Raw genomic sequence first — 26,571 nt, 5'->3', positions numbered from 1 at the left:
CCACAGAGTGGAGAGTAGATGGCATCAAAGAACAACAGCCAACTGAGCTGGGCATTATGTGTATAAACAGAAAAGCCACAGGCCAGTCACCACTGCAGAAACTGTGACAGGATATTTGAGACTTGCATTAAAATAGTCTAGCGTTTGGAAGAAGAGGTGCTGGTAGTGACAGAGGCACTGAAACTGAATTGGTAAAATCTGCTGAGGCTGGGTGGATGAGAACATTATACTACTTGCTCCCTTTTATATAAATATCAAATTTTCATAATAAAACTTAATGAAATTTGCTGAGGGGACAATCGTCTTTGTCAGGGGTCAGGGGCAGGCATTGTGACACAGCAGGTTAAGCTGCCTCTTGGAATACCTGCATCCCATATGAGAGTGACAGTTCCACTCCCGGCTACTCTTCTTCTAAACCAGCTCCCTGCTGAGCATCCTGGGAGGCAGCAGGTGATGCCTCGAGGGCCTGGAGCCCTGCCACCCACATGGCAGAACAGGTTGGAGTTCCTGCTTGGCCCAGCCCCAGCTGTTGGAAGCATCTGGAAAGTGAACCAGCAGATAGAAAATCTCTTTCTCTCTGCATTTCAGGTAGATGAAAAGAAACATTTTTAAAAGTGTTTATTCAGGTTTTTAGGATGGCCTTCCAAAACTCATCTGATATAGAGCTTTTCCAAACAGTGCTTTCCACATTCTGGGTGCATCACTGCTTTCTGGAACGTAAACCAGCGAGGGCACTGCATGACACTTAGCACCAAGGGCCCAAGATGTCTCATGCCCACCGACATCGCCCTCCCCCACTCTACACTGAAGTGGTTCTGATGAAGTTGCTGCTTCCAATTAAAAAAAAAAAAAAAAAAAAAAACACTCACTAAAATACTAGTAACAAATGAGTTAGCCATTAAAAACCAATTCTTCATCTAAACAAGTTTGTCTTATTAATTCATAGTGGTAGTGGGGACAAGAAAGAAGCCTCAATATACATACAGTCTGCATTTTTCAACGACTGCTTCTTTTTGGATGGCTTGGAGATGACTTTTATCCGCTTGCTGAGGAACACACCGATGTCATCACTGTTGCCATAGAACATCTTGACAGACAACATGAAGTGTTTTCTCTTGTCTGAATCAGATATGTACAATGTTTTGGCTGTGCAATAGTTCTGTGAAAGTAAGGAAAAGTTTTAATTGTGCCAACACATTATCAGTTATATACTCATAACTCAGAAGGGCCTTGATCATGTCTAAATGAGGTAATTCCAATGGATAACCAGTGAAAGCAATTGCAAAAATTACCAACTGTAAAAATTACTGAAATTTGGGGCTGGCACTGTGGCACAGCACATGAAGCCATGGCCTGCAGCACCAGCATCCCATATGGGCTCCAGTTTAAGACCCAGCTGCTCCACTTCTGATCTAGCTCCCTGCTAATGCACCTGGGAAAGCAACAGAGGATGACCTAGGTCTTTGGGCCTCTGCAACCACATGGGTACCTGGAAGAAGCTCCTAGCTTCAGCCTGGCCCAGCTCTGGTCATGAACTATTATACTGAAATTGATTTTTTAAGAGAAAGTACAAAATATTCCTTATCAAGTCTATAAAATATAATGTTGTGATCCATTTTACTCTTGTAAAAAAACTGTTCTTAAAGCCTTGTTTTATATAGTGTGATAACCACCACTAGAAATTTTAGTTAAAAAAAAAAAAAACAATGACTATCCTTTTATAAAGAAAAGACAGGCTATCAGAATTCAAGAGAGTTATGTAGAAAAGATTAGCAGTGGTGCTTCCAAAAATACTACAAATGCTCTTTCATTGCACTGCTGCTAGAGTAACCTCTTATACATCTAAGGAAACAAGGCTGGATTACCTAGATTATAAAGTATCTTAAACCAGAAAGGGATTATAAGTATATCTTCTACAACTGCCTTAACCGTGCCCAAAGGGATCATTCATATAACACCAAAAAGAACTGCACTTAAAGGTACTAGAGAAAAAAGTTCAAGGCACTAAATCAGTTTACCGGAATATAAACTCAGCGACTAGAAGCTGGCACTCCAGAGTTACAACACTCGCTATGCAGCCAGAGACTTCTACACTACTGCCACCGCCACTCCTTCAATTCTCTGGGACAATTCAAAACCCTCTCCTATTTTCTCTGTGTTCCTAAATTATTGACCTCCTTTTCCAGATGGGATAAATGAAACTCTAACACAGCAAATTATCAAAAACATTTTTAAAGATTAAAGTTCATTTAAAAATAAGGTGAACCAAGTTTCTTCAGTTACATCATTTGTATGTTGCTTATCCAAGGCACAGCAAATTCCACTTATTTAAGAAATAACTAGGTGCTGGCGCTGTAGCGCCAGTGGTTTAATATGCACGCAGGTTTGAGTCCCGGCTCGCTCCTCTTCTGACCCAGCTCTCTACTAGGGCCTGGGGGAGCAGTAGAAGATGGCCCAAGTCCTTGGGCACCTGCACCTGCGTGGGAGACCCAGAAGAGGCTCCTGGTTCCTGATCAGCTCAGCTCTGGCCGTTGTGGCCATTTGGGGAGTGAAACCAGCAGATGGAAGATATTTCTCTCTATCTCTCCCTCTCAAGTAAATGAAATCTTTAAAAAAAAAAAAAAAAAAAAAAAAGGGACTTCTGGGGCGGGCACCATGGCTCACTTGGTTAGTCCTCCGCCTGGGGAGCCAGCATCCCATATGGGCGCTGGGTTCTAGTCCCAGTTGCTCCCTTCCAGTCCAGCTCTCTGCTATGCCCCGGGAAGGCAGTGGAGGATCGCCCAAGTGCTTGGGCCCTGCACCCGCATGGGAGACCAGGAGGAAGCACCTGGCTCCTGGCTTCAGATCAGTGCAGCGCCGTCCGTAGCAGCCATTTGGGGAGTGAACCAACGGAAGGAAGACCTTTCTCTCTGTCTCTCTCTCTCTTACTATCTATAACTCTACCTGTCAAATAAAATAAAATACTATCATTAAAAAAAAGTGACTTGTTTTATCTTTAAAATTTATTGATAGACAGACTTAGTGGCAGACAAAAATACTGCAATAGTTCATTTCATTTCTCAATGGTTAAGTTATACTTGTATAAGAAAATGCAAATACTAACACAGGTATCCTACACTCAATTAAGCTTTTATAAACTCAAAAGTTTCGTAAAAGTTTTGGGCAGCTTTGCTTCACAGAAGGCAAATGAATACAAAGCTAAGAAGAAGAAAAGTGAAAACAATAGTACTTTGCCTTTCCATAGCATTCACTCAAGAATCTTTAAACGCTCAAGAGACAATGGCTTTCTGTGAGTACCTTCTAAAGGTCCATTCTACTCTCAAAGTGGCAGCATTAATAATGAATTGTTCCATACCAAATGACTAGGTGCATCAGTATACTACAGCAGAAGGTACAGGAAGCAAAAATGAAACGCTTTAATGAGAAAGCTTAAAAGGTTGGGATCACTTAATTGAGTATTATTAAAATGGATATGATCTATATCGGGAAAGAGAAAATACTGAAATCTAGCATTAAATGATAAGATCCACTGACAAATAGGAAAGAAAAAAAAAACAGAGAAGGCTGGAGCATAAAACTTATGCACAAAGGACTTTATTTTGTTTAGCATGCGCGCACACACACACCCTTGGAAAGAAAGGAAACTGGGTCAGCACTGAGTGCAGTGGGTGAAGCTGCTGCTTACAACACTGGCATCCTTTATCAGAGTCTTGGCCTGGCCCACACCTGGCTGTTGCAGTGAACCACCGGATGGAAGATCATCTCTCTCTCTCTCTCTCTCTCTCTCTCTCTCTCTGTCCCTCCTTCTTTTTCTCCCTGTTGTTCTGCCTTTCAGATTAATTATTAACAAATTAAAAATGAAATAAATCTCACATTACAGTGTGATTCTTTAAATGCACAAAAATCATGTCAGAGAAAACTTTGTTATACTAAAAACAAAAAAAAGTTAACTATAGGACCATCAACCAAGTGACTCAAATTTCATTCAGAAAAAGGAAAAATACACAGATCCTAAGAAAATACTGAAGATTCAAAAAATTAAGCAAATAGGGGCCAGCATTGTGGGGTAACAGCTTAAGGCACCACCTGCAATACCAGTATCCCATATGGGTACCAGTTCCCAGTCCTGGCTGCTCTACTTTTTTTTTTTTTTTTTTTTTTTAAGATTTATTTAGTTATTTGAAAGGCAGAGTTACAGAGAGAGAGATCGATCTCCTATCTGCTGGTTCACTTCCCAGATGGCCACAATGGCCAGAACTGCAACAATCTGAAGCCAGGCGCTTCTTCCAGGTCTCTCTTACAGGTGCAGGGGCCCAACTTGGGCCATCTTCTACTATTTTCTCAGGCCACAGCAGAGAGCTAGATCAGAAGTAAAGCAGCCAAGACTCAAACCGGCACCCATATGGGATCCTGGCACTGCAGGCAGTGTCTTCTAGCTGCTAAGCCACAGCGCCAGCCCTGCTCCACTTCTGATTCAGCTCCCGTAATGTTACTGCCCTGGGAAAGCAGCTAAAGATGGCCCATGTTCCTTTCATGTGTTTGAACAGGTTCTCATTTTCATTCCTACTTTTTTTTTTTTACAGGTGGAGTGGACAGTGAGAGAGAGAGAGCGCTGTGGCCAGCGCACCGCGCTGATCCAAAGGCAGGAACCAGGTGCTTCTCCTGGTCTCCCATGGGGTGCAGGGCCCAAGCACTTGGGCCATCCTCCACTGCACTCCCGGGCCACAGCAGAGAGCTGGACTGGAAGAGGGGCAACCGGGACAGAATCCGGCGCCCCAACCGGGACTAAAACCTGGTGTGCCGGCGCCACTAGGCGGAGGATTAGCCTATTGAGCCACGGCGCTGGCCCATTACTTCTTTTTTTAAAAGATATATTTATTTATTTATTTAAAAGCAGAGTTACGGAGAGAGGAGGGGGCAGAGAGAAAGAGAGAGGAAGAGGAAGATCTTGCCCCTGCTGATTGATTCTTCAAATGGTCACAATAGCCGGGGCTAGGCCAGGCCAAAGCCAAGAGTCAGGAGTTTCATCCAGGTCTCTCATGTAGGGAGTGGGAATCTGCTGCTTTCCAGGTGCATTCATAGGGAGCTGGGTTGGAAGTGGAGCAGCCAGGATTCGAACTGATGCCCATATGGGATACAGGCACGGCAGGCTGTGGCTTAACCCGCTGCGGGCAACACCAGCCCCCTGTTCTTTTATCTCTATGCACTGTGCACATGCTTATGATGTTTTTCTACCTAGAATGCCCTCTAAAGAGTCTCAACCAGTCTTACTTTCTCTAATAGTACACAAATGAAACATTAATTTTAGAATTTTGGCTTACTACATTGTGCTACTCTGGCAGTATATGTGCTTTTTAAATGCTCAAGAGCTCAAGTACTCTCTTCCCCTTTTGCTAGTTTTATGTCTTAGGGAAAGAGTGCAAGACTTGCATGCTGAGGCAGCCTGTAAGGGTACAGAACCTGAACACAACACTGCTCAGCCGTGGTGCCGGAAAGGCAAGCACTGAGGCCAGTGGTTGGCAGTTTGGTAAATTTAAATTACAGATGCTGCGATTAGGTAAAGCTAGCAATGGAGTTCAATTAGAACGCTTAGATACACTGGCAGCTGGAAGCCCCGGCATCTGACTTCCCAGGTGATCTGCTCGATCACAGGACTGAATGTCTAGACGTGCAGCTTGCAGGCAGAAGCCCCTGAGACTTCCCATTTAACAGGAACAGATGAGATGCAGAAAACATCAGACAGATCAACCCACCACTAAAACACATTCTTCACTTTAGCTCAGCGTCATAATTCAGAAATGGTTTTATTGTTTTATTTCTTTTTAAGATGAAACAACCTTTACTGTAGTAAGTTATGACCCCAAGCCTAATTTAAAATACAAAGTCAACAAGCCTTACTGATAAAAGTTATAGAGATAGGCCGGCGCTGTGGCTCACTAGGCTAATCCTCCGCCTGTGGCGCCGGCACACCAAATTCTAGTCCCGATCGGGGCGCCGGATTCTGTCCCGGTTGCCCCTCTTCCAGGCCAGCTCTCTGCTGTGGCCCAGGAGGGCAGTGGAGGATAGCCCAAGTGCTTGGGCCCTGCACCCGCATGGGAGACCAGGAGAAGCACCTGGCTCTTGGCTTTGGATCAGCGCAGTGCAACGGCCGCAGCGGCCATTGGAGGGTGAACCAATGGTAAAGGAAGACCTTTCTCTCTGTCTCTCTCAATGTCCACTCTGCCTATCAAAAAAAAAAAAAAAAAAAAAAAAAAAGTTACAGAGATAGCAATGGTACATAAATACCCAAATTTGGAGAAGGCTGGTATGGCTTCTCAGTATTCACAATCTGCTAGGTGACCGGAACTAAATTTGAGACTTCCTGTTCACCAGCCTCACACTATCTTCCTTCCCGCCAGATACAACACAGGAGCACTGTGACATTCAACCAAGAGTTATTAATTAAGAAACAAGCTCTCTACGTACTATTGCAATAGATATCCATGTAGTAATTGAGATCAGAACTAACCATTTTCCAAATATTAACATTCAGGGGAAATTAAAAAATAATTTCTAAATGAATAAAGGGCTATTTTTAATACTAAAGATAGATATTGGCAGTAACTGCTTTTTTTTTTTTTTTTTTTAAAGAGGATTGAGGGAGAGACAGAGACAGAGACAGAGAGAGAAAGAGATCTTCCATCCACTGGTTTACTCTCCAAATAGCTACAACAGCAGGGGCTAAGTCACGCTGAAGCCAGGAGCGAGGAGGCTCTTCCGGGTCTCGCACTTGGGTGCAGAGGCTGCAAGCACTTGGGCTATCCTTCGCTGCTTTCCCAGGCACATTAGCACGGAGCTGGATCAGCAGTGGAGCAGTTGGGACATGAACAGGCACGCACACGGGATGCGGGTACTGCAGGTGGCAGTTCTACCTACACCTCCACAGGGTCAGCCAGGCAGTAACTACTTTCTAAATTCACAAAATACAATTAAACTAACTGATAAATTTCTTCCTCTAGCAATTTAATCAAAGAAATCCTTCTAAAACGTTGTGTAAAGTCAAATGTGATCACTCTGGTCCACAGCACAGCCCTGCCCCACAGTGGTGTTAAGTAAATCACCATCTTTATAACCCCAGCAAATGCATCTAAGAATGTATCTACATCACTAGTAGTCTGAAACATTTCTGAATGATGTGTTTTCACTGATCAGACAGAAGAGGAGCGATCAGCCTCCTAAATTTATTACTGGCTTCCAACAGAAATCTGATTAACAGCCCGTTAAAACTGTTAGCAGGATGAGGAAGCTTACTGTATGCCTCCTTTAGTTAGATATCAACAGCTAGAGTTACATGAATCATGACCAGACCACAACTACTTGAGAGGCATCTTTCTGGTTCTGATTTATAGAGACAAGAAATTTTTACCAACAGTCATTAAAAAAAGAAAATCACACCACACAAATGAGTATGGAAAGCACATTCTGGTACCACGGTGCCCTTACAGGGACCAGAGGTCTTGCTTTACCTTTCCTTCCAAGTTCAGCTGCTGCATTTCTTGGTCACTATTTCCTATCCCAATAAATGCACAAGGTTGCGACTCCTGTTCAGAACAACCATCACGTTCCATTTGTTCTTTTTTTTTCTTCCATCCACTGCCCATAAGATACACACAAGGAGGAGGGCAAAAAAACCTACAGATTGCGGGCGGGGTGGGGAAACACGACAAAACATAAAGGAATTAGATTTAAGAAAACATCTCTGCTTCTTCACTATTTGAATACAAAACTCGTACTGAAATCAGCTGAGTTAGCCCCTTTACAAAGCAAATAATCATGTCCGCAAGACAGAAGTCAAAACTTCCACAAAGACTGCATTTCTTCAGGTGAAATACTGGAGTTACACATTCAGTCACATTTCAGAGCAGAGACCTTCTCTGTAATTTTCACATAACTCACGGTTCTCAGCTACTGGAGTTCCAAGAAATGCAGTGCACTCTAACATGTTATACAACATGAAACACCTCCACAGAATCCACAATTGCTAATTAAGGTCTGTTCAAATGATACAATTATTAATTAATGACATTACTACCACGGATAGTACATTTAACTTCACTTGATAATTCATCTGAAAAATAGCTTTGCAGTAGTACTCTAAGTAGAGAATTTTAAAACGTGAGTATGAATATAAGAGTCAAAAGCAAACTAGAGGCCGGCGCCGCGGCTCACTAGGCTAATCCTCCGCCTAGCGGCGCCGGCACACCGGGTTCTAGTCCTGGTAGGGGCTCCGGATTCTGTCCCGGTTGCCCCTCTTCCAGGCCAGCCCTCTGCTGTGGCCAGGGAGTGCAGTGGAGGATGGCCCAGGTGCTTGGGCCCTGCACCCCGTGGGAGACCAGGAAAAGCACCTGGCTCCTGGCTCCTGCCATCGGATCAGCGCGGTGCGCCGGCCGCAGCACGCCAACCGTGGCGGCCATTGGAGGGTGAACCAACGGCAAAGGAAGACCTTTCTCTCTCTCTCTCTCTCACTGTCCACTCTGCCTGTCAAAATAAAAAAAAAAAAAAGCAAACTAGATTAAGAGCTCTGCAAGAGCTTCTGTATCTCACACGCTAAGCCCCTGGTACACTACAGAAGACTGAGAAATATTTTAGCTAGAAGAACAAAACACTGTATTCTTTCAAGTAATGTCCATGCTGACTCTCCAAAAGGGTGGAAAACTCCAATGCAAATGGCATCCAAGTAAGCAGTACAGATGAGCAAACCAGGTGTATAAAAAACTAAAGAAGTAGTTCCTTCCTTTCTTAATACAAACAACAGTGATGGTAATTCCCACGTTTTGTATGATTGTTGAGTACAGGAAATTGTTTCTTAATTCTACAGTAAGCGCTAACAATAACAAAACGCGGAGAGTGGCAAATATCTGAGTGTACACCACTCCCATGTTGCTGAACTACAAGCATGGGGAACTGGTGTGGATCAGTTCCTCCAATTGCTCAAGAGACAAGTGAAGTCCAATTGTACATGCAATTCCAAGTTTATTAATTTGGCAACTAATTTATGCTTATTGATACCGTCTGAGCCACAGTGTGTGGACTAAAAAGACAAACTGTCCATGTGCATGTGTGTGTGTGTGCACACGTGCACACGCCACACCAACAGGCTGGACTGGCTCTCAAGCCTTTCTGAAGTAACTGCTATTTACTGCCTATTGGCTTCCCACTTAGCATCTATGATAGTATCTGCAGAACTGACTCAAACTGCACAGACTTTTTACTCAATCCTAAGGGGATTACTTCAGAGGCAACTAACATATAACCTGTAAGAAGCTGAATTTATTTAATGCTCATTAATTCTTCAAATAATTTATTATATCCTGAGTGTATACCAGGCACTGGAATATAGCAGTAAAAGCAAGCACATTTAAAAATCAGACAAAATTCCTGTCTACATGGAACTTATACTCCAACAGGAAAGACATAAGGAAAAAAAAAGGAAAATAAATAGCATAAATTATAAATTCTATTAGCTGGTATTAAGTAGCTAGAGAAAGTAGAGCAGGGGAGGGTCTCAGAAGGCAGACAACCTGGGCAGTCACAGAAAGCTTCTTCGGGCAGTGGCTCAGTCCCAACCCAAGGCCCCGTGGCTATCTGGGCAGGTGCACTTCTGCAGAGGGAAGAACAGAGGCTCCAAGGCAGGAAGGACCCGCAGTCAACAGCGCAGAGATAGCAACACAACAGTTGCTGGAATAGAGAGGAAGTGACTCGGGGGTGAGAGGTCAAGAGGGGATGGAACCAGAGGTAACAGACAACTGAACAAAGTGGGCCCTGGGGAGCACATGGAGTGAGGGAAGCATCTGTAGTCTTCCTCCATATTTATCTAAACCAACAGAAAAGGAGCAGAGCTGCCTTCCTGCCCACACACTCACGCAGAGGCCATGGATATAAAGGTCACAGCCAAGGTAGTAGGCCCAGCTCCAGGTCACTCCAGACTTGGAGGGATGCCTGGATTAGCTGGGCTGGTTTTGGAGTTGGTTCAGTTCAAGTCTACATGAGGGATCTGTCTGGCTCGGAGTGCTGGGAGATGGCCAACACTTACCATGGCACAGACTCAAATACCTAGCTTGGCACACTTTCAGGAGGCCGAGAAGGCATCAATTTCGGAAACTTGTCTCCTGTTCATCTTTTACTGAACACTGATAGGAAGACTCCTTAGTGAATTGATTTGCTGGCTATCATAAGCCAAAGAGAAGTGCTTTAGCATTGCATGACAAATGCAGTAGTCAGAGCTCAATGGGTTATCATTAAAGATACTTTAATTTCATAACTGAAACATATGAGGACTAAAATGATACAGGAATATGTTACGTAGCTGGTTTTCTCAAGTATACTGTGAGACAATGCATGAAGCTATCAGGATACAAAATCAGACAGGATGGTAAGGAATCCTTTCCTCTGAACACTGACAGAGGTTCTGCCTTGACAGTGCTTTCCAATTGTGCAGTGAATGTAAGAAACAAGACCTTGGATCTGCCTCTAAGAGAGCCATGGGCTTTTTCTATCAACTCTACAACCACTAAAAGGAACTGTGATGCAAGAAAACAGCACGTCCACTATAAGCCAAAGGTTGCGATTACTCCTATGAGGTGATGACTCAGTCACAACTTAGCCATCCCAATATTGCCACTCCACTTCCTAAAAAAGGCAGTCAAGTTTTCGTTTCCACAGATGTCAGCGGCAATGACAACAGAACAGAAGATAAACATATATACAAAACAGTAAGTACACAGATACAGACAAAAGGAAATGAAAGAGAGTGTGGATAAGCGTAAAAGGCCACCTAATTAACAAGAAAAATCTAAAGGTATCCTTGTAATGGGTACCTAAAATTGGGGACTTTTTGAACTAACAGTTGACCAACAAGTATCAACAAAGTCTGACCAGTAAGTGCTTAGCTTTGGAGTTTAACAGCTGCTATGATTTAAAAAAAAAAAAAAAAAAAAAAAAAAAAAAAAAAAAAAAAATCTCCCAGGAAACAATGTTGCCTTTCTCCACTCTTCCTGAAGCTCTAACCAAGACAAACCATGCTTTTCTCCGCCACTTGGTGGCGATATTCACACATTTAAGATTTTATTCACCAGAGTTGCAAACAATCAGTCCTTATTTTCAGAGAACGATTCAACAACTTTTTCCTCAAATCTTGAGATGAGGTCTGGAAAATACTTTACAGATTGAAGGAAGGTTTTTTATTCAGCCCAATATATAAAATAAGGTAAGAAAAAAGCCAAACTCATGCCAATTATATTATCTGACTACTTTGGCAGAATCGTTAACTATATTCAGGGACTTTTTTGCACACCAATTAACACAATTCTCAAAAATGACTTTAGAATCACAGTCTAAATGGCTTTACTGTTGTCTCAGTAACATTACTTCACTACTACCTAATTCCTTTCCTCAAGAGCAAGTTCAACATTATGTCAAATGGTAATATATTAACATATCCTGTTGATAAAACAATCTTTCTAGAGTTTATTTTTTTTAACCTGGGAAGATCTTCTTTAAGGAAAATTTATAACTAACCACTAACATTAATGGGATACTGATTAAAGCACAAAAGTTTGGATCAAAAATGGTTGAAAATTTTAGGATAAAATTTCCTGACCAAATATTTTTAGCACCATCTACTGGAGCTACTTTATATACCAAAAGGACATGGCCAAGAGGACTGTGGTGGTGTCCCCAGGTTACCTTGGGCCTTGTGCCTTCAAAAAAGGCGAGGACCCGGATCAGCAAGAAGCTGCAGGTCTTCCTCTTTCCCGCTGGGCACTCCAGCAACCAGTCAGGGATCACGTCTCTCTCTTAACCCATGAAGAAGCCTCACCGAGTCTGCCATGCACCTGGAGCGCTAGTCTAGCACTGGCAGTCCCTTGCTGCTGCTACTATTTTAGAAATGAAATGCATTTAACAGGTTTACTCCCTTTATTGTAGTGATACAGGTCCACTTTGGACATTTAAGAGTATGCCTTTTCATCATCTTTTTTTTTAAGGCTTTAAAACATTACATTCTTCAAGTTTTTTTGGACTGGGGTCAAGAAACCATTAACAAGAAAATTCCAAGAACCATGAGAAAAACTAACAGTGAAGTCTATAATTATACCAAAAAAGAGGGAAAAAGAAACTAAAATGTGTAAGGCACCATGAGAAATAATAGTTACTGAAAAGACCACTCTGCACTTTGTTGTATTTTCATTTTGGCTAATTGATTTGCTTCCTAGATCATTTCTGCAGTGCCCACACTTGCCTGTTAGGATGCTATGAGCCCCATCCTGCTGTTTTCCGTAACAAGGGGAACAGGAACGAGATGAGGGCAGAGGGCCTGAAGCTCCTTTCAACTACTCCACAGCCCAATTCAAGTTGAGCTCAGGACAGTTTTGAGACCAGTTATTTGTTCATTAGCCTTTTCCTTTTTAAAAATGGTACTTTTGAGGTCTCATTTATTTATAAAATTGTATTTTCCACAAAAAAGGAAGGCTTCTTTCTGAGCTAACATCTCACAGAAATACTTCAAGAACATCGTGTAGCTGGAAAGAAAGCTGTGGATGATCTCATCTTGTAAAATCAGGGACGCTGCCAAATGATCTTTACTATATTCTCCTTGCTTGAATAAACAACAATTCTCTCTGCTGCTTCTCTTCGACAAATCCCCTATTTCTCATTCTGAACTAGCAAATTAATCCTGTAACAGAAACCATTTTCTGACACGCTATTAACAGATAATTTGCAAATTCACATAACTGCAATTAACTATCCCCCAGAAAAAAAAACAATATTACCTTTTCTCATTTCCATATGACTTCTGTGCAACTTTTGCATGAAGAATAAGTACTGTTTGATCCCCTCGCTCTTTTAAATAGTTTCGCATAGCTTCCCTAAAATCAAATAGAAATATTACTACTGGAGGGGTGAAGTTTTTCATGATGTGCTTTTATACTATACTCTGTAATGAAGGAGAAGAATGCTTATTAAGTATTTCTTATACATAAGCCTAAAAACAACAAAACCAACAAAGCAAAAAAAAAAAAAAAAAGGGAAAAAAATCGAAGGCACTCCATGAATTAAATTTAAAGAATACCATACAATGGGAGAATAAATGTGCCTATCTTCAACTCTGAAATTTTTTTTCCTTTAAAAGAAGAAACTGACCCTCATCCTTAAGAATTTATGATGTAACTGTCAAACCACAATTTCACATTCTTGAATCAATACAATCAACAGATACACTGCTAACTGCTCCTGCAGTTTACAGCCCTAACCCCTCCCCAGGCTTTAAAATCCCCTCTCAGCTTTAACAATCAGTGTTTTTCATTGGACTCAGATGCCATAACAAATCATTAGGTCACCCCAATTTATTATCACTTAATCCTAAAATGACAATCCTATAAGGACTAAGAAAGGCCTATTGTTTACATACAAATAACAATTATTTGAATGTTATTAAATAATAAAGGTTAGCTAACTGAAATTAGTGAAAACCTGAATTAAATTAAGGAAAAATACAATGCTAATTCTTGCAAGTACAAATGACTCTTTAAACATTTAGCAAATGTTCTATAAAGTTCAATGTTTTAAGTATATTTGCTCACCCAATTATCTTGCTAAGCAATATTACACAGTATAAAGCAAGCAAACTCTACAGAGACGCTTAAACTAGCAATTCTGAATCAGCAGAATCCCAATTCTTGAGATGTTTTTACACAGCAAAAAAATTAAGCAATAAAAGCTTAAAACACCACCAACAAGAAAAACTTTTACTAAACTGAATCCTATCCATTATAAAGACAAAAACAAAGTTTAAGAGGACAAAGATACAATATTACTAAGTCACTAAATGTGGAGAATTCTAGATTTATAGCATTTACACACCAAGTAGACTGGAGCAAATTATATAACACAGAGCTTGTTGGGACTGAAAGAGATACCTTAGGTGAGAGCCTTTGGGGGAAAAAACCCAAAAACCTGTCCACAGCAGGTGGTAAGTTACACCAAGCTGTAAGCAGACTGAGAACTAATTTCTATCACTGGAAAGGAACTTAAGGCCCAAACTGGAATGAAACACAATGATCCACATGGAGGCAAATACAAGAAGCACCAATAAGGGAACACACATGTCCAGAAAGAGTGAGCGCAGTACAGGACTGCATGCTGGGCGCTTCTTACAAAGAGTTGAATCTTGAACAAAGCCCAACAGACACCAGAAGTGGGAGGGGGGAAAACACAGGACCTGGAAGTAGTGCATACAAGGCACAGATAACCTTGCACACTGGTTTACTTAGCAAGTGATGTGGGCTGAGGGAGAAGGCAGCCAGGACAATAAAACTGTAGCAGCTAATATATCTTGAGTATTTACTACGTGCCAGGCCCTGAACTAATAAGCACGTTGAGTACACTACCTCATTTAATCTTCATAACCAAAAAAGGAGAGTAGTTAATACTTTTGACTGCCTTGCCTGAGGTCTCTAAGTGAATGAGTGATAGTCAGGAACTGAAACAAACACTTCTACTTTCTTAACTGAGCCACAGCATTGTATAACGAAGCTTCTACAGACAAGAAAAACACTGAGGATCAGTATTAAGGAGCCAACTACTATAGGAATCTGAGAATAATGGTGCCAACCACCACTCTCACAGCCCTCAGGAAATGGGGGCGGGCAGGGAGAGCATGTTCCCAATGCTGCAGGGCACTACAGATGAAGGTGGGACAGGATAACACGGCCAACAGATGTTGAGGTGTTGCTAAGCCAGGTCACTGACCAGAGTGCAGGGTGGATAAGGGAACAGAAGGAAAGCCAGGAGAATGCCAAATCCTGAAATAACGGGCAGAAAACCTGAAAGGCTGCTTATACTGGAAAAAAAAAAAAATCTAAGGGGCAAGTGGATTACCCAAACTAAATTCTATTTACATCTATACTCTCTACCAGATAGTAATTATTTGATTAAACATTTATCAGCTTTCGTGCTTCTTTTTCTTGTCTTCCCAAACAGACTGCAAAGACTTTCAGGGCAAGAGCTCCATGTTATGCTTCTGCCCCTTCCATGGCAATGAGTGCAAAGCAGCTCAAGAGGCTGCTATCTGGTAATACTGAAGCACTCGCAATCCTTCCTACAAAGTCAGCTGTTAATTACTATCATTAAAGAGCTACAACTAGCCAATCACTGTGCCAGCACTGTTCGCAGCATGTACTAAACAAGCAACACCCTTGAGGGTGGCACACTGTTACGCATACTTTACAAGGGGAAGGGAGAGGTTAAGTAACTCCCAAGATGACACTGAAGCCAGGATTCCGTCCCAGGCAGTCTAGCTCTCTGGAACACTTCACTGATGGATACCTCGGAGTGAAGAGCACAGCCTCAGTGTGAAACCAACCGCAAAGTGCATCTCAAATTCTGTCACATGCCTAAGCCGAGTGTTCTTCCTTGTAAAACAACAGCAGCAGTATCTCCTACTGTGACAGCAACTCCAAGCAGGCCCCACACACTGACACATAGCAAGTGTCAGGAAACTGCCGCTCCTCTGTCAGTTCCTCAAAGGGACTATCTACACAGGGTGCAGGGGAGAGAGAATGGAGACCTCCACGGAAGCTCGGGGAGCAACCTGGAGAAGGACCTGCACAGCACAGGTTCTACAACTATCCCAGGACAGCTGCACACCTACACATCTTAGGGAGCACCTACTACATACCAAGCGCTGTGCTTGTCTCCAGTACTAGAGGGAACTCTCCACAAATAAGATGACATTATCTCAAAGTGTTTCTGACAAACGCGGGTGACAGCTCCAGTTTTCCTGGTCTTTTTTGTCATATTTAAATGTATATTCCTGAAAAAGAACTAGAACCTCAAGGTAATCATTAATATTAGCTTATCCTGTAATAGTAATTTGCCAAATATCTTCTTTCAACAAGAAAAATAAACTGAAAATGGTGTTCTTTGGCAATTAAAGCTTAATTCATTTACTTTCTGCATCTTAAGGAGTCTTTTTTTTTTTTTAAGTGTTCTCTAAATAAATACAAGTGAACCCACAGAATGACAGCTCACATATAGAGTAGGGTTTCTATCTTAGAACTGTGGATATACTGGACAAAGTAACTTCACTGCAGAGAACTGCCCAGTGTATGTGAGCAGAATCTCTGGCTTTTTCTACCCAGCAGATGCCAGTAGCACCCTTCCTCAAAGTGTGACAACCGAAAAGGGTTCTAGATATTGCCACCTGTCGGGGCAGAGGGCAGGATGAGGTGACCTGGATTGAAACCACTGGAGTAAACAAGAGACACAACATTGCTATAACTCTTATTACACTATATTGTTACACATGTTCTAGCTTGTTATTAGTTATTGTTGTTACTAATTATGAATTAAAACTTTATCCTCGAGCCCTGCACTGTGGCGTAGCTGGTAAAGCCACGGCCTGCAGTGCCAGCATCCAGTATGAGCGCCGGCTGTAGTCCCAGGTGCTCCACTTCCGATTCAGCTCTCTGCTATGGCCTGGGAAAGCAGTAGTAGAAGACGGCCCAAGTACTTGGGCCACGTGGGAGAGCCGGAGGAAGGTCCTGGCTCCTGGCTTCAGAATGGCGCAGCTCCGGCCATTGTGGCCATCTGGGGAGTGAACCAGTGGATGGAAGACCTCTCTTTTTCTGCCTTTCCTTCTCCCTGTGTTAACTCTGACTTTCAAATAAATTAATTAAAAAAAATAAAAATAAACTTTATCCTTGGTACCTGCCTATGGAACAAAACATACATACAGGGTTCAGACCATCTGCAGTTTCAAGCCTACATTGGGTACCTTGCAACAGATCCTCTGCAGAGAAGGGGCAACTACTGCACTTGGTCCTTTACAGATAACAACTACTAAACAATGAACTACTTAAAAGGGAAATTTGCAAAACAGAACACATTAATGATATTCTAGATATTTAGTCAATTAAGTACATCTTAGGGGTGGCATTCAATAGTTTCTATTTCTTTTTTTTTTTTTTTTTTTTTAATATATATAAAACCCTTCCTCAAAATGGACTGGAGGGAAAGCTGAGCGTTCAGAAAGTTCAGAGACTCCATGCACTTCTGCTTCACAAAGCTGCCAAAGACACGGGGATTTACTTCCACAGACACCTAGCACCCTCGCCCCGCCAACCCTCCCCACTGCTTGGCAGCTTCTGCCAGCCTCCCTTTTTATACCACCTCCAACCACACCTGTCAAAGTAAGCACCACAGCATTTGCGGTTCATAGCAGAGAACGCCCCTCTTAGAGAAGTCTTAGCGAAACCAGAGAAAGTGGAAGCACTTCCTTCACTGCAGGACTATTCAGAGCCTTAAACAACAGCAAGGGGAGGGGTCTGCATCCTGCTCCCCACACCATGAGATCAGACCCAGATCTTGCTTTTCCAAGGAAGTTTTTTTTTCCCCTAGGGCTCTTCCGGAAAACAACAACATAGGGTTACTACCAGCAGGCAGCAAACAAACCTAACAAGCAGTAAGGCTACTCAGGTGATGTCCCTATCTATTGGTGAGCAAGCCACACAACAGTACAGGTACTCCAGGGGAGGAGGGTGCCTGCAAATCCCAGTTCATATCCGGTCTGTTTATGATTGAAGTAAAACGTCCCTTAACTCCGTGGATATATATATATAGGTAAATTGCTTCAAATCGCATCACACAGCTATGAGACAAATTCTTATAAATTCTTCTCCTCTCAAATGGCCATAAGCCATTACACTGGAGCAATGTATGAACACTTATTTGACTATTTTGAAAGTTTATTTTGGGGGCCGGTGCCGTGGTGCGCTTGGTTAATCCTCCACCTGTGGTGCTGGCATCCCATATGGGTGCCGGGTTCTAGTCCCAGTTGCCCCTCTTCCAGTCCAGCTCTCTGCTGTGGCCCAGGAGGGCAGCAGAGGATGGCCCAAGTGCTTGGGCCCTGCACCCGCAAGGGAGACCAGGAGGAAGCACCTGGCTCCTGGCTTCAGATCAGCATAGCGCTAGCCATAGCAACCATTTGGGGGGTGAACCAATGGAGGGAAGACCTTTCTCTTTGTCTCTCTCTCATTGTCTATAACTCTACCTGTCAAAATAAATAATAAAGAAAAAGAAAGTTTATTTTGGAAATAAACCATTTCAATACTTTAAGGCCTTATATTGTGTGTAATGAAATATTGGGAACCAGAGAAATTAGAGGCTATTTATTAACCTTCATGCAAAGGTGCTATCATTCACTGAAAGGTTATCTCCAAAACAAGTCATCAGGGCTTCAAAAACGGTTTACTCCCATTAGGTCTGACCAGTGTAGCAATGCATGTATAACAGACACAAGGAGGACAAGCACCTGGTGTTAGCAGTCCTCTGCATACCACACTGGAGTACATGGTTTGAGTACTAGCTCTGCTTCCATCCTCAGCTTCCTGTTACCATGGACCGTGGGAGGCAGCAAGTTCAAGTATTGGGTCCCTTCCACCCACTTGGAGTCCCAGGTTCCTGGATTTAGGCTGGCCCAACTCTAGCAGTTGTGGATTTAAGATCTCTCCTTCTCTTTCACCCTTTCAAATAAATAAATAAACAAATCTTACCAAAGGGGGGGGGGGCAACTTTTTGAAAAATTACTGATAGAATAAAAGGCATTAAAATTTCCTGAAAAGGAAACTTCTTTTTAAGAAGAAATGAGAGGGGCCGGTGCTATGGCACAGTGGGTTAACGCTCTGGCGTGAAGTGCCGGCATCCCATATGGGCACCGGTTCTAGTCCCGGCTGCTCCTCTTCTGATCCAGCTCTCTGCTATGGCCTCGGAAAGCAGAAGAAGATGGCCCAAGTACTTGAGCCTCTGCACCCACATGGGGGACCCGGAAGAAGCTCCTGGCTTCGGATCGGCACAGCTCCGGCTGTTAAGGGCAACTGGGGAGTGAACCATCTGATGGAAGACCTCTCTCTCTGCCTCTCCTCTCTCTGTGTAACTCTGACGTTCATATAAATAAATAAATCTTTAAAAAAAAAAAAAAAAGGAAGAAGAAATGAGAAAATACAATTTTAAAGTTGCAATCTAAATTTGCAAGATTATCAAAGGGAAAAACACTTCCTGATTTTCAAATTTGTGCATTAATAGATTTTTATTAAAGAACTGGTCACTGATTCTACCTTTCCATTTGTTGTTAACTACAGAAACTGTTGCTACTAAAATTGCATTGAGCCCTTCTGTCTTCAATTCTGATAGTGTTAAGTTCTTGTTGCTCTACTTGAAGGTTGTATTTTGGTCATTCTAGATTGTTTGCCATCTCCGTACACTTTTAGAAACACCTTGTCAACAGCTGTAAGAAAGCCTGCTGGGATTTTGTTTGAGACAGTGCTGAACCTATAGATCAATCTGGGAAGAACTGACATTTTAACAATATTGTCTACTGTTGAAAGAACACATTCTTAGAACTTAAGGTCCTCCCAGCAATGTGTGGTAATTTCAGTCTAAACATTTTACAGTCCTGGATTTTTCCCTAAGAATTACATATTTTTGATACTTCTGCAAATACTATTTTCAAACTTATTTCCTATTAGTCATTGCTAGTATATGGAAATGCAATTCAGTTTTATGCTTATCATGTATCCTACTACCTTGCAAATAAAGCTAGTAGTTCAAGTAGTTTTTTTAAAGATGCAATAAAATTTTCTATTTTGAGATGATCATAATATTTGCAAACACAGACGGCTGCACTTTCACTTCATTCTGATCTCTTTCCTTTCCAGGACTTCCTGCACTGATCAGAAGCTCAAGTACAATGCTGAAGGAAGCAGTGACAGCAGATCTGATGTTGTTCCCAGTGTTAGAGGAAAAGCATTCAGTCTTTTACAACTAAGTACAAAGTTAGATGTGATAAAGGGTACAGGGTAGGCACCCTTTTTCATTTCTACTTTACTGAGGACTTTTACAAAGACTGAATGTCTAAGCGTTCTCTAAATCCTTTCAAATGACATGATCTTCCTCTTTGTTCTATTAACATATCGAATTGCATTTAGTGTTTTCCATTCCTGAGATAAATCCCACTAGGTTATGATGTATTTATTATCCCTTTAATATATTGTTTGATTTCATTTGAAAATCTGTTAAGACTTTTTGGATCTTTGTTCATAAAGGATATTGTTTTGTAGTGTCATTTCCTTATGATAGCTTTACTTTCAGCAGCAAGGTAATGCTGTCCTTACAGAATGAGTTGGGTGCCTTGTTCTTCAACTTTCTAGAGGAGTATATATAGAACTGGCATTATTATTATTATTATTTTCTTAAACAGTAGAATTGAACAGTGAAGCCATCTGGCCTGCAGTTTTCTTTTTCAAAAGGTTTAGATTACAAATTCAATTTCTATAGACAGAGGGCAATTCAGGTTATCTGTTATCTCCTGAAGCTCGTTCATAACATTCACTTGCTATCCTTCAATTATGTGTAGGATCCACAGTGCTGTCACCTTTCTTGTTTTTGATATGATAGTAATCTATACAGAATCAAATTTCTAGCTGGTATGATAGCCATTCTGAATGAAGAAATTATTGTAGCATTGTAGCTCAACCTGATGATTTCCTGCACTCTTTACCATGTTTTCAAAGGTCTTTATTTTGCCTTCACTGGGTACAGAATTCTAGGCTGCGAAGTATTTTTCCCGTTAAGCACATTAAAACTTTTGTTCCACTGTCTTAGCCACAGTAAGAATTCAAATGAAAAATTTACAGTTATCCCATCTTTATTCTTCTGTACATAATTTATCTTTCCTCTCTGTTGCTTTTAAAATTTTTATCAATGGTTTTGGTTAATTTGATTATAATGTGCTTCAGTGTCATTTTTACTTAAGGTTTACTGTCTTTTTCACCAGTTAGAAAATTTTCAGCCATTATTTCTTCAGGTACTGTTTTAGTCATACCCTTCCTTTCAATAGCTCCAATCCATGTATACTGGGATGCTAGAAGATACATCATAATGCACTAATGCCTGTGTTTGTCAGGGTTTTTTTAATGTGTGATTCATTTTAGAGTTTCCATTGCTTCAGGTTCATTAATACTCCCATCCACACTAGAATTAATTCAATCAAGTACATTTTTTCATGTTAAACACTATATTTTCATCTCTAGAAATCTGACTTGTGGGGCTGGCGTTGTGGCGTAGAGGGTAAATCTGCGCCTGCAGTGCTGGCATCACATAGGCACCAGTTCAAGTCCCAGCTGCCCCACTTCTCATCCAGCTCTCTGCTATGGCCTGGGAAAGCAGTAGAAGATGGCCCAAGTGCTTGGGCCCCTGTACCTGCCTGGGAGACCTGGGAGAAGCTCCTGTCTCCTGATCAGCCCAGCTCCAGCCATTGTGGCCATTTGGGGAGTCAACCAATAGATAGAAGGCTCCCTTCCCTCCTTCCCCCTTTCTTCCCTCCCTTCCTCCTTTCCTCCCTCCCTCCCTCCCTCCCTCCCTCCCTCCCTCTCTCTCTCTCTCTCTCTCTCTCCCCTACCCCTTTCAAATAAAGAAAAAAAGAAGAAATAAAGTTTGACTCCAGGACTCCAGTATAGAAACACACCAACTTATTTGCACATTGCCTATGGCTACCTTTCTGCTACAACAGAGTTGAGTAGTACCACAGAGGGAGTATGGGCCACAGACCCTAAAATATTTGCCTTCTGACTTTTTAAAGAATTTCACAACTCTTAATCTTAGTACCTTGAACATAAACACAAATATAATGAATGCTTTATTGTTCTTGCCTACTTCTTCCATCATCTATGTCACTTCTGGATTAGTTTTAATTGGCCGATTTATCACGTTTCCCAGCTTCTTTTTATGATTGGAGGAGAGGGAAGGAAAGGGGAGGAGACCTTCCATCCACTGGTTCACTCTCCCAAATAGCCACAATAGTCACGGCTGGGGCAGGCCAAAGCCATGAAACAAGCACTCCATATAGGTCTCTCTCATGGGTGACGGGGACCCAAGCATTTGAACCATCCTCCACTGCCTTCCCAGGAGCATTAATAGGAAGCTGGATTGGAAGCAGAGCAACTGGACTCAAGCCAGCACTATAATACAGATGCTAGCTCCCCAAGCAGTGGCTTAAACCGTATACTGCAATGCCAGCCCCTGCTCTAATTCTTTTAGATGTTTATCCCCCAGCTCATGGGTAGTTTCCTCACACATGTGTGCTGATGAATACGTAGCTGAAGACGAGAAAGGCACCCTCTAGACATCTCTTGAACTCTCTGTCTTGTTCGTTCCTTTCTACTTCTCTGCCCTGCAAACCCAGCCTTCTTGGCCTCCTAGGAGTCTTGCCTCACGTGGGTTGTCCCTCCCTACAAGTATGGCCCAGAAACTCTCCAGGCACCAAGATGGGCCAACCACAGGGCTCAACTCATTCGTCTCTGGTTTCTTGGGAACCACTGCCTTTCTTTGCCTGACATTCAAGATCTTGAAAACATTTTTGGTTTTGTCAGGCCAGAGAGTAATTCCAGTTCCTGTTATTCCATCTTGGTCAAAAGTAAAAGTTCTAAAAGCTATTAAAATTCTCCTAACGGGAAATTATTTAAAAGGGCAAATGATGGAAAATCATGATAATGTCAATAGGACCTAACTATATTACAGCATATACTTGCATATTTAGGAAAAATACAGGGAGACTTCCTTATGAAGTTTATTATCATATGGATTGTTATTTTTATAGATGTATCCAATAAAGTAACCACTTATTCATCAAATACAATGTATTGCTACAAGTCACTCTATTGCTATCAGCAATTAAATTAAAAAATATAGATATTAAATTTTAAATTCAAAAAGCCTATATAGGGGCCAGTGCTGTAGCACAATGGGTTAAAACCCTGGCCTGAAGCACTGGCATCCCATATGGGCACCAGTTTTAGTCCCAGCTGCTCCTCTTCGATTCAGCTCTCTTAGCATGGCCTGGAAAAGCAGTAGAAAATGGCTCAAGTGCTTGGGCCCCTGCACACACGTGGGAGACCCAGAAGAAGCTCCTGGCTCCTGGCTTTGGATCAGCTCAGCTCTGGCCATTGTGGCCAGCTCAGGAGTGAACCAGTGGATGGAAGATCTCTCTCTCTGTCTCTACCTCTCTCTGTTACTCTGTCTTTCAAATAAATAAAATAAATCTTTTTTTTAAAAAATGCTTATATATGTGACTACAGCAATTGCACTTATTGGAATGTATTCAATAGATATATAAAAACAAGTAATCAAAAATATATTTAGATGGACCTGTGAGACATTATGTTTTCTTAGCCCACTTAGTCTGGAATGTTTATAATACTTCTTTAAAAAACAGAAGTTAAATTTTAAAATAACTTCAGGATTACAGGAAAATTACAAAAGTAGTATCAAGATTTCCTCATTACATTTCACTCAGAATTCCCAAATGTTAATGTTTTACCACATTTGCATATTGTATTTTTAAGCCACTTAAGAATATTGTCTACAAACAACACCAGTTTATTTCCTAAAAGCAAGGACATTCACTTATACAAACACAATGTAATTTTCACTGATACTACTCTACGGATTTGATTCAAATTTTGCCAGCTGTCCCATGAATGTCCTTTACTGCGGAAGGGAAAGCCTTGAGAAACTACTGCCCTTGGGACAAGTCAGTATAGACATCAGTACTAGTTTTTATAAACAAAGAGGTGCTCAAAAACAGACATGCTGCTCATGAACATACTGTCTCGAGATACACAGCACAGTTAAGAAGTTGCAGCAATTCAGCTTGGCCTGCAAAGCCGACGTTTACCATCTGACCCATTATAGAAAACATTTGCCAACTCCAGCTTTATAGCAAAAAGGGAGGAAAAAAAAAAGGGGGGGGGGGACTTTCCTCCTTTAGAGACTTGAACCAAATTGTTAGGTTCTTTGGTCTCCTATAATCTGGAGTAGTTCCTCAGGCTTGGTTTTCCATGATCTCATGATTTTTGAAGAGTAAGCCTCATTTATTTTTAAAGAAGATCTCTCCATTTGTGTCTGTCTGATGTTTCCTTACACTGAAATTTTAATCCAGTAGTTCAGGCGTCACCATTGACGATTTTTGCCTGAAACAATTATCACTAAGGTGGCTGTCAAATGGTGCTTATCTAATCCCACCATTCCTTTTACCTTGATCAGGACACAGTCTCCTGTAAGGAAAAATTCTTCCCCTTCACCTATTTATTGATTCACTGATGTAAATAAGTTATAATATTTATGTAAATAACAATGTCTATACTGAGCCAGTTAATTGCTTTAGTACAGGGTGAATATCCATCATCTAAAATGCTAGAGACCAGATGCGTTTCAGATTTCAGAGTTTTGTGCACTTTGGAACATGTGCAGACTTAACAGTTTGAACACCTCTCATCTGAAAATCCAAAATGCTCCAACATCCGCAACTTACTACGTCTCACATTGGATTTAGGACTAGGGATGCTCAACCTGTGTACACTTCTAAATCTGAAACACTTTCATTCTCCCCTTGAACTACATCCTCTCATTCCTGTTGTTTTGGAGGGGTGAGGAAGAAGTAGGGGAAGGGAGCGTGAGAGGAAGGGTACAATCTAGTGATCAACACCTGCAGGCTTTAGAGACTTGAACATCTAGCCATTTCTAAAAAGACAAGATATGCAGTTCCATGAAGTGCCTGAATGGGAGGCTGACTACTGCAATGCTTACCTAGTGAGTCGCTTGGGTGGCGGTCGCTCACCAAATTTCCTGCAAAAAGAAAAAAAATAATAATAATTAAATAAGCTGTGTGACAAATTCCACAGTCACCTTTTTTAGACACTGCAAAATCTCCTTTCTATGACTTAAACTTCAACCTGACTGAAGAACAGCAGGCAGAGAAATCCTTTAGGAATCCAGTGTATCCAGAAACAACAAAACACACACTTCAAAGTTCGTAATGAAAACAACACGCTCAAGGAGGCTGCATCTTCTACTCTGGGCAAACAGGACCCAGGTCAGATGAGAATATTCTTATCTTTCAGATAACTCACACACACAAAAAACAACTATAAAGGCCCTCAGTTTTTACAATCTGTGGCATTTAAGAAAAGCCCTCATAGTCCAAGAGGTAGAATAATGCTCACAAGTGTTTTATCACGTGCCTGGTACCATGCTGTTTTCCATACAAGTCCCTATTTAATAATTATAAAATAAAATGATTTTATAAAGGTACATACCGGCCCCATTTTAAAGATGTAAAAAGCAAACTGTCTAATGGCACAGTCACTACGTCCTTTTTATAGGTGAGAAAACTGTAAAGTCAAACCTAGGTACTATACAAGCCTTCAAAACGTTTGTGGAAAATGTGGTATTATGGGGACAGCGTTGTGGTGTAGCATGTTAAGCATCCAGCTGTCATGCCAGCAGCCCTCACAGGTGTTGGTTCGAGTCCTGGCTGCTCCACTTTTGATCCAGCTCCCAGCTAATGCCCCTGGGAAAGTAGCAGAAGATGGCCCAAGTCCCCTCACACTCATGTGGGAGAACCAGAAGAAGCTCCTGTTTTCAACCTGGTCTAGCCCTGACCATTAAGACTATCTGGGGAGTGAACCAGAGAATGGAAGATCTCTCTTTCTCTGTCTTTCCCTCTCTCTATAACTCTGCCTTTCAAATAAATAAATATTTTTTAAAAGGGGGGGTGTGTATTATGACAATAACTATGCATAGGTTTCAAAATGGTTTGCACCCAAAATAAACTCTGACATGGCAGTTTTTAAAAGTCTACACTTTTAAGTACCCTAGAAGCCCTTTTAATTTCATGAACTACTGGGCTAATCCTTCATTGTAACAAATAATCACCAATCCAAGTTCCCTTTTGATAATTATAGATCATCAGTATCCTACTGTAAAAGATTTCTCAAATTTACAGCATACCATATAAATATTGTTTAATTAAAAGCAATAATCATTCCTGTTAAATATTCCAAGGAAAATGTTGGATTTTTGGTTTAAAGAAGTAAACAACAGTTAACCAAATGTGCTAGTATATGCTGTTGATTTGCACACCTGCCTTCCCTTCCTGCTCTGTGTTCTGCTGCTCAGCCTGGGAGTGGGGACGAATAAAACTTCTGCTTGCCCATGCTGCCTGGTATGCCTATATCCTATTATGGCTCCAGAACATTCAGTCTTCAGAGAGTGCATATCAGAAGTATAATTTTAATCTAGCCAATTTATTTTACAACATTAGTTTCCCCCTTCTTGGATAACAATTACTTTGTATTCAAATTAATAGGGAAAATGTTAATTACTACAGTTAAATCTGATTTCATCATACCTGCAAGTATGAGGACTTCTTTCAAGTTGCAATCTATCATTAAGCATATTGCTTCTTACCTCTACAGTACTGAGGCTCCCATATATCCTCCAATACTTTGAATGTCCAAGTAAGTTAGAAACCTGTATATACATTACACATGTACATGCCTATTTCCTTTCTGCTCATGACAGAGGTGTAATACTGTTTTCTCCCACCAATACATACACACACACACACACACACATATATATATCTATATATATTTTTTTTCACCAATTTGTTAAGGAAGTATTTGACCACAAATATAC

General features: G+C 41.4%; 1 protein-coding gene across 12 annotated transcripts in view; it reads right to left on the bottom strand.

The window, feature by feature from the left end:
• Positions 1-26,571, bottom strand: part of RBPJ (recombination signal binding protein for immunoglobulin kappa J region) — a 231,904-nt gene that overhangs the window by 18,759 nt on the left and 186,574 nt on the right. For 8 of the 12 annotated variants that reach the window (XM_008274779.5, XM_070068109.2, XM_070068110.2 and 5 more), the window contains 4 exons: positions 24,679-24,717; positions 12,810-12,905; positions 7,506-7,671; positions 985-1,159 (listed from right to left, as the gene is read on the bottom strand). In XM_008274779.5, the coding sequence (XP_008273001.1) occupies positions 985-1,159; positions 7,506-7,671; positions 12,810-12,905; positions 24,679-24,717 (476 nt within the window). The remainder of the gene's footprint in view (positions 1-984; positions 1,160-7,505; positions 7,672-12,809; positions 12,906-24,678; positions 24,718-26,571) is intronic. The other 4 variants (XM_070068114.2, XM_070068111.2, XM_070068108.2 and 1 more) reach the window with 1 other exon arrangement.

This window comes from Oryctolagus cuniculus, chromosome 2, assembly GCF_051225735.1.
Source record: "Oryctolagus cuniculus isolate XC-2025 breed Fujian yellow rabbit chromosome 2, ASM5122573v1, whole genome shotgun sequence".
Lineage (NCBI taxonomy): Eukaryota > Metazoa > Chordata > Mammalia > Lagomorpha > Leporidae > Oryctolagus > Oryctolagus cuniculus.
The sequence above is the reverse complement of the archived record's forward strand: the minus strand, read 5'-3'. Positions and strand labels throughout refer to the sequence as shown.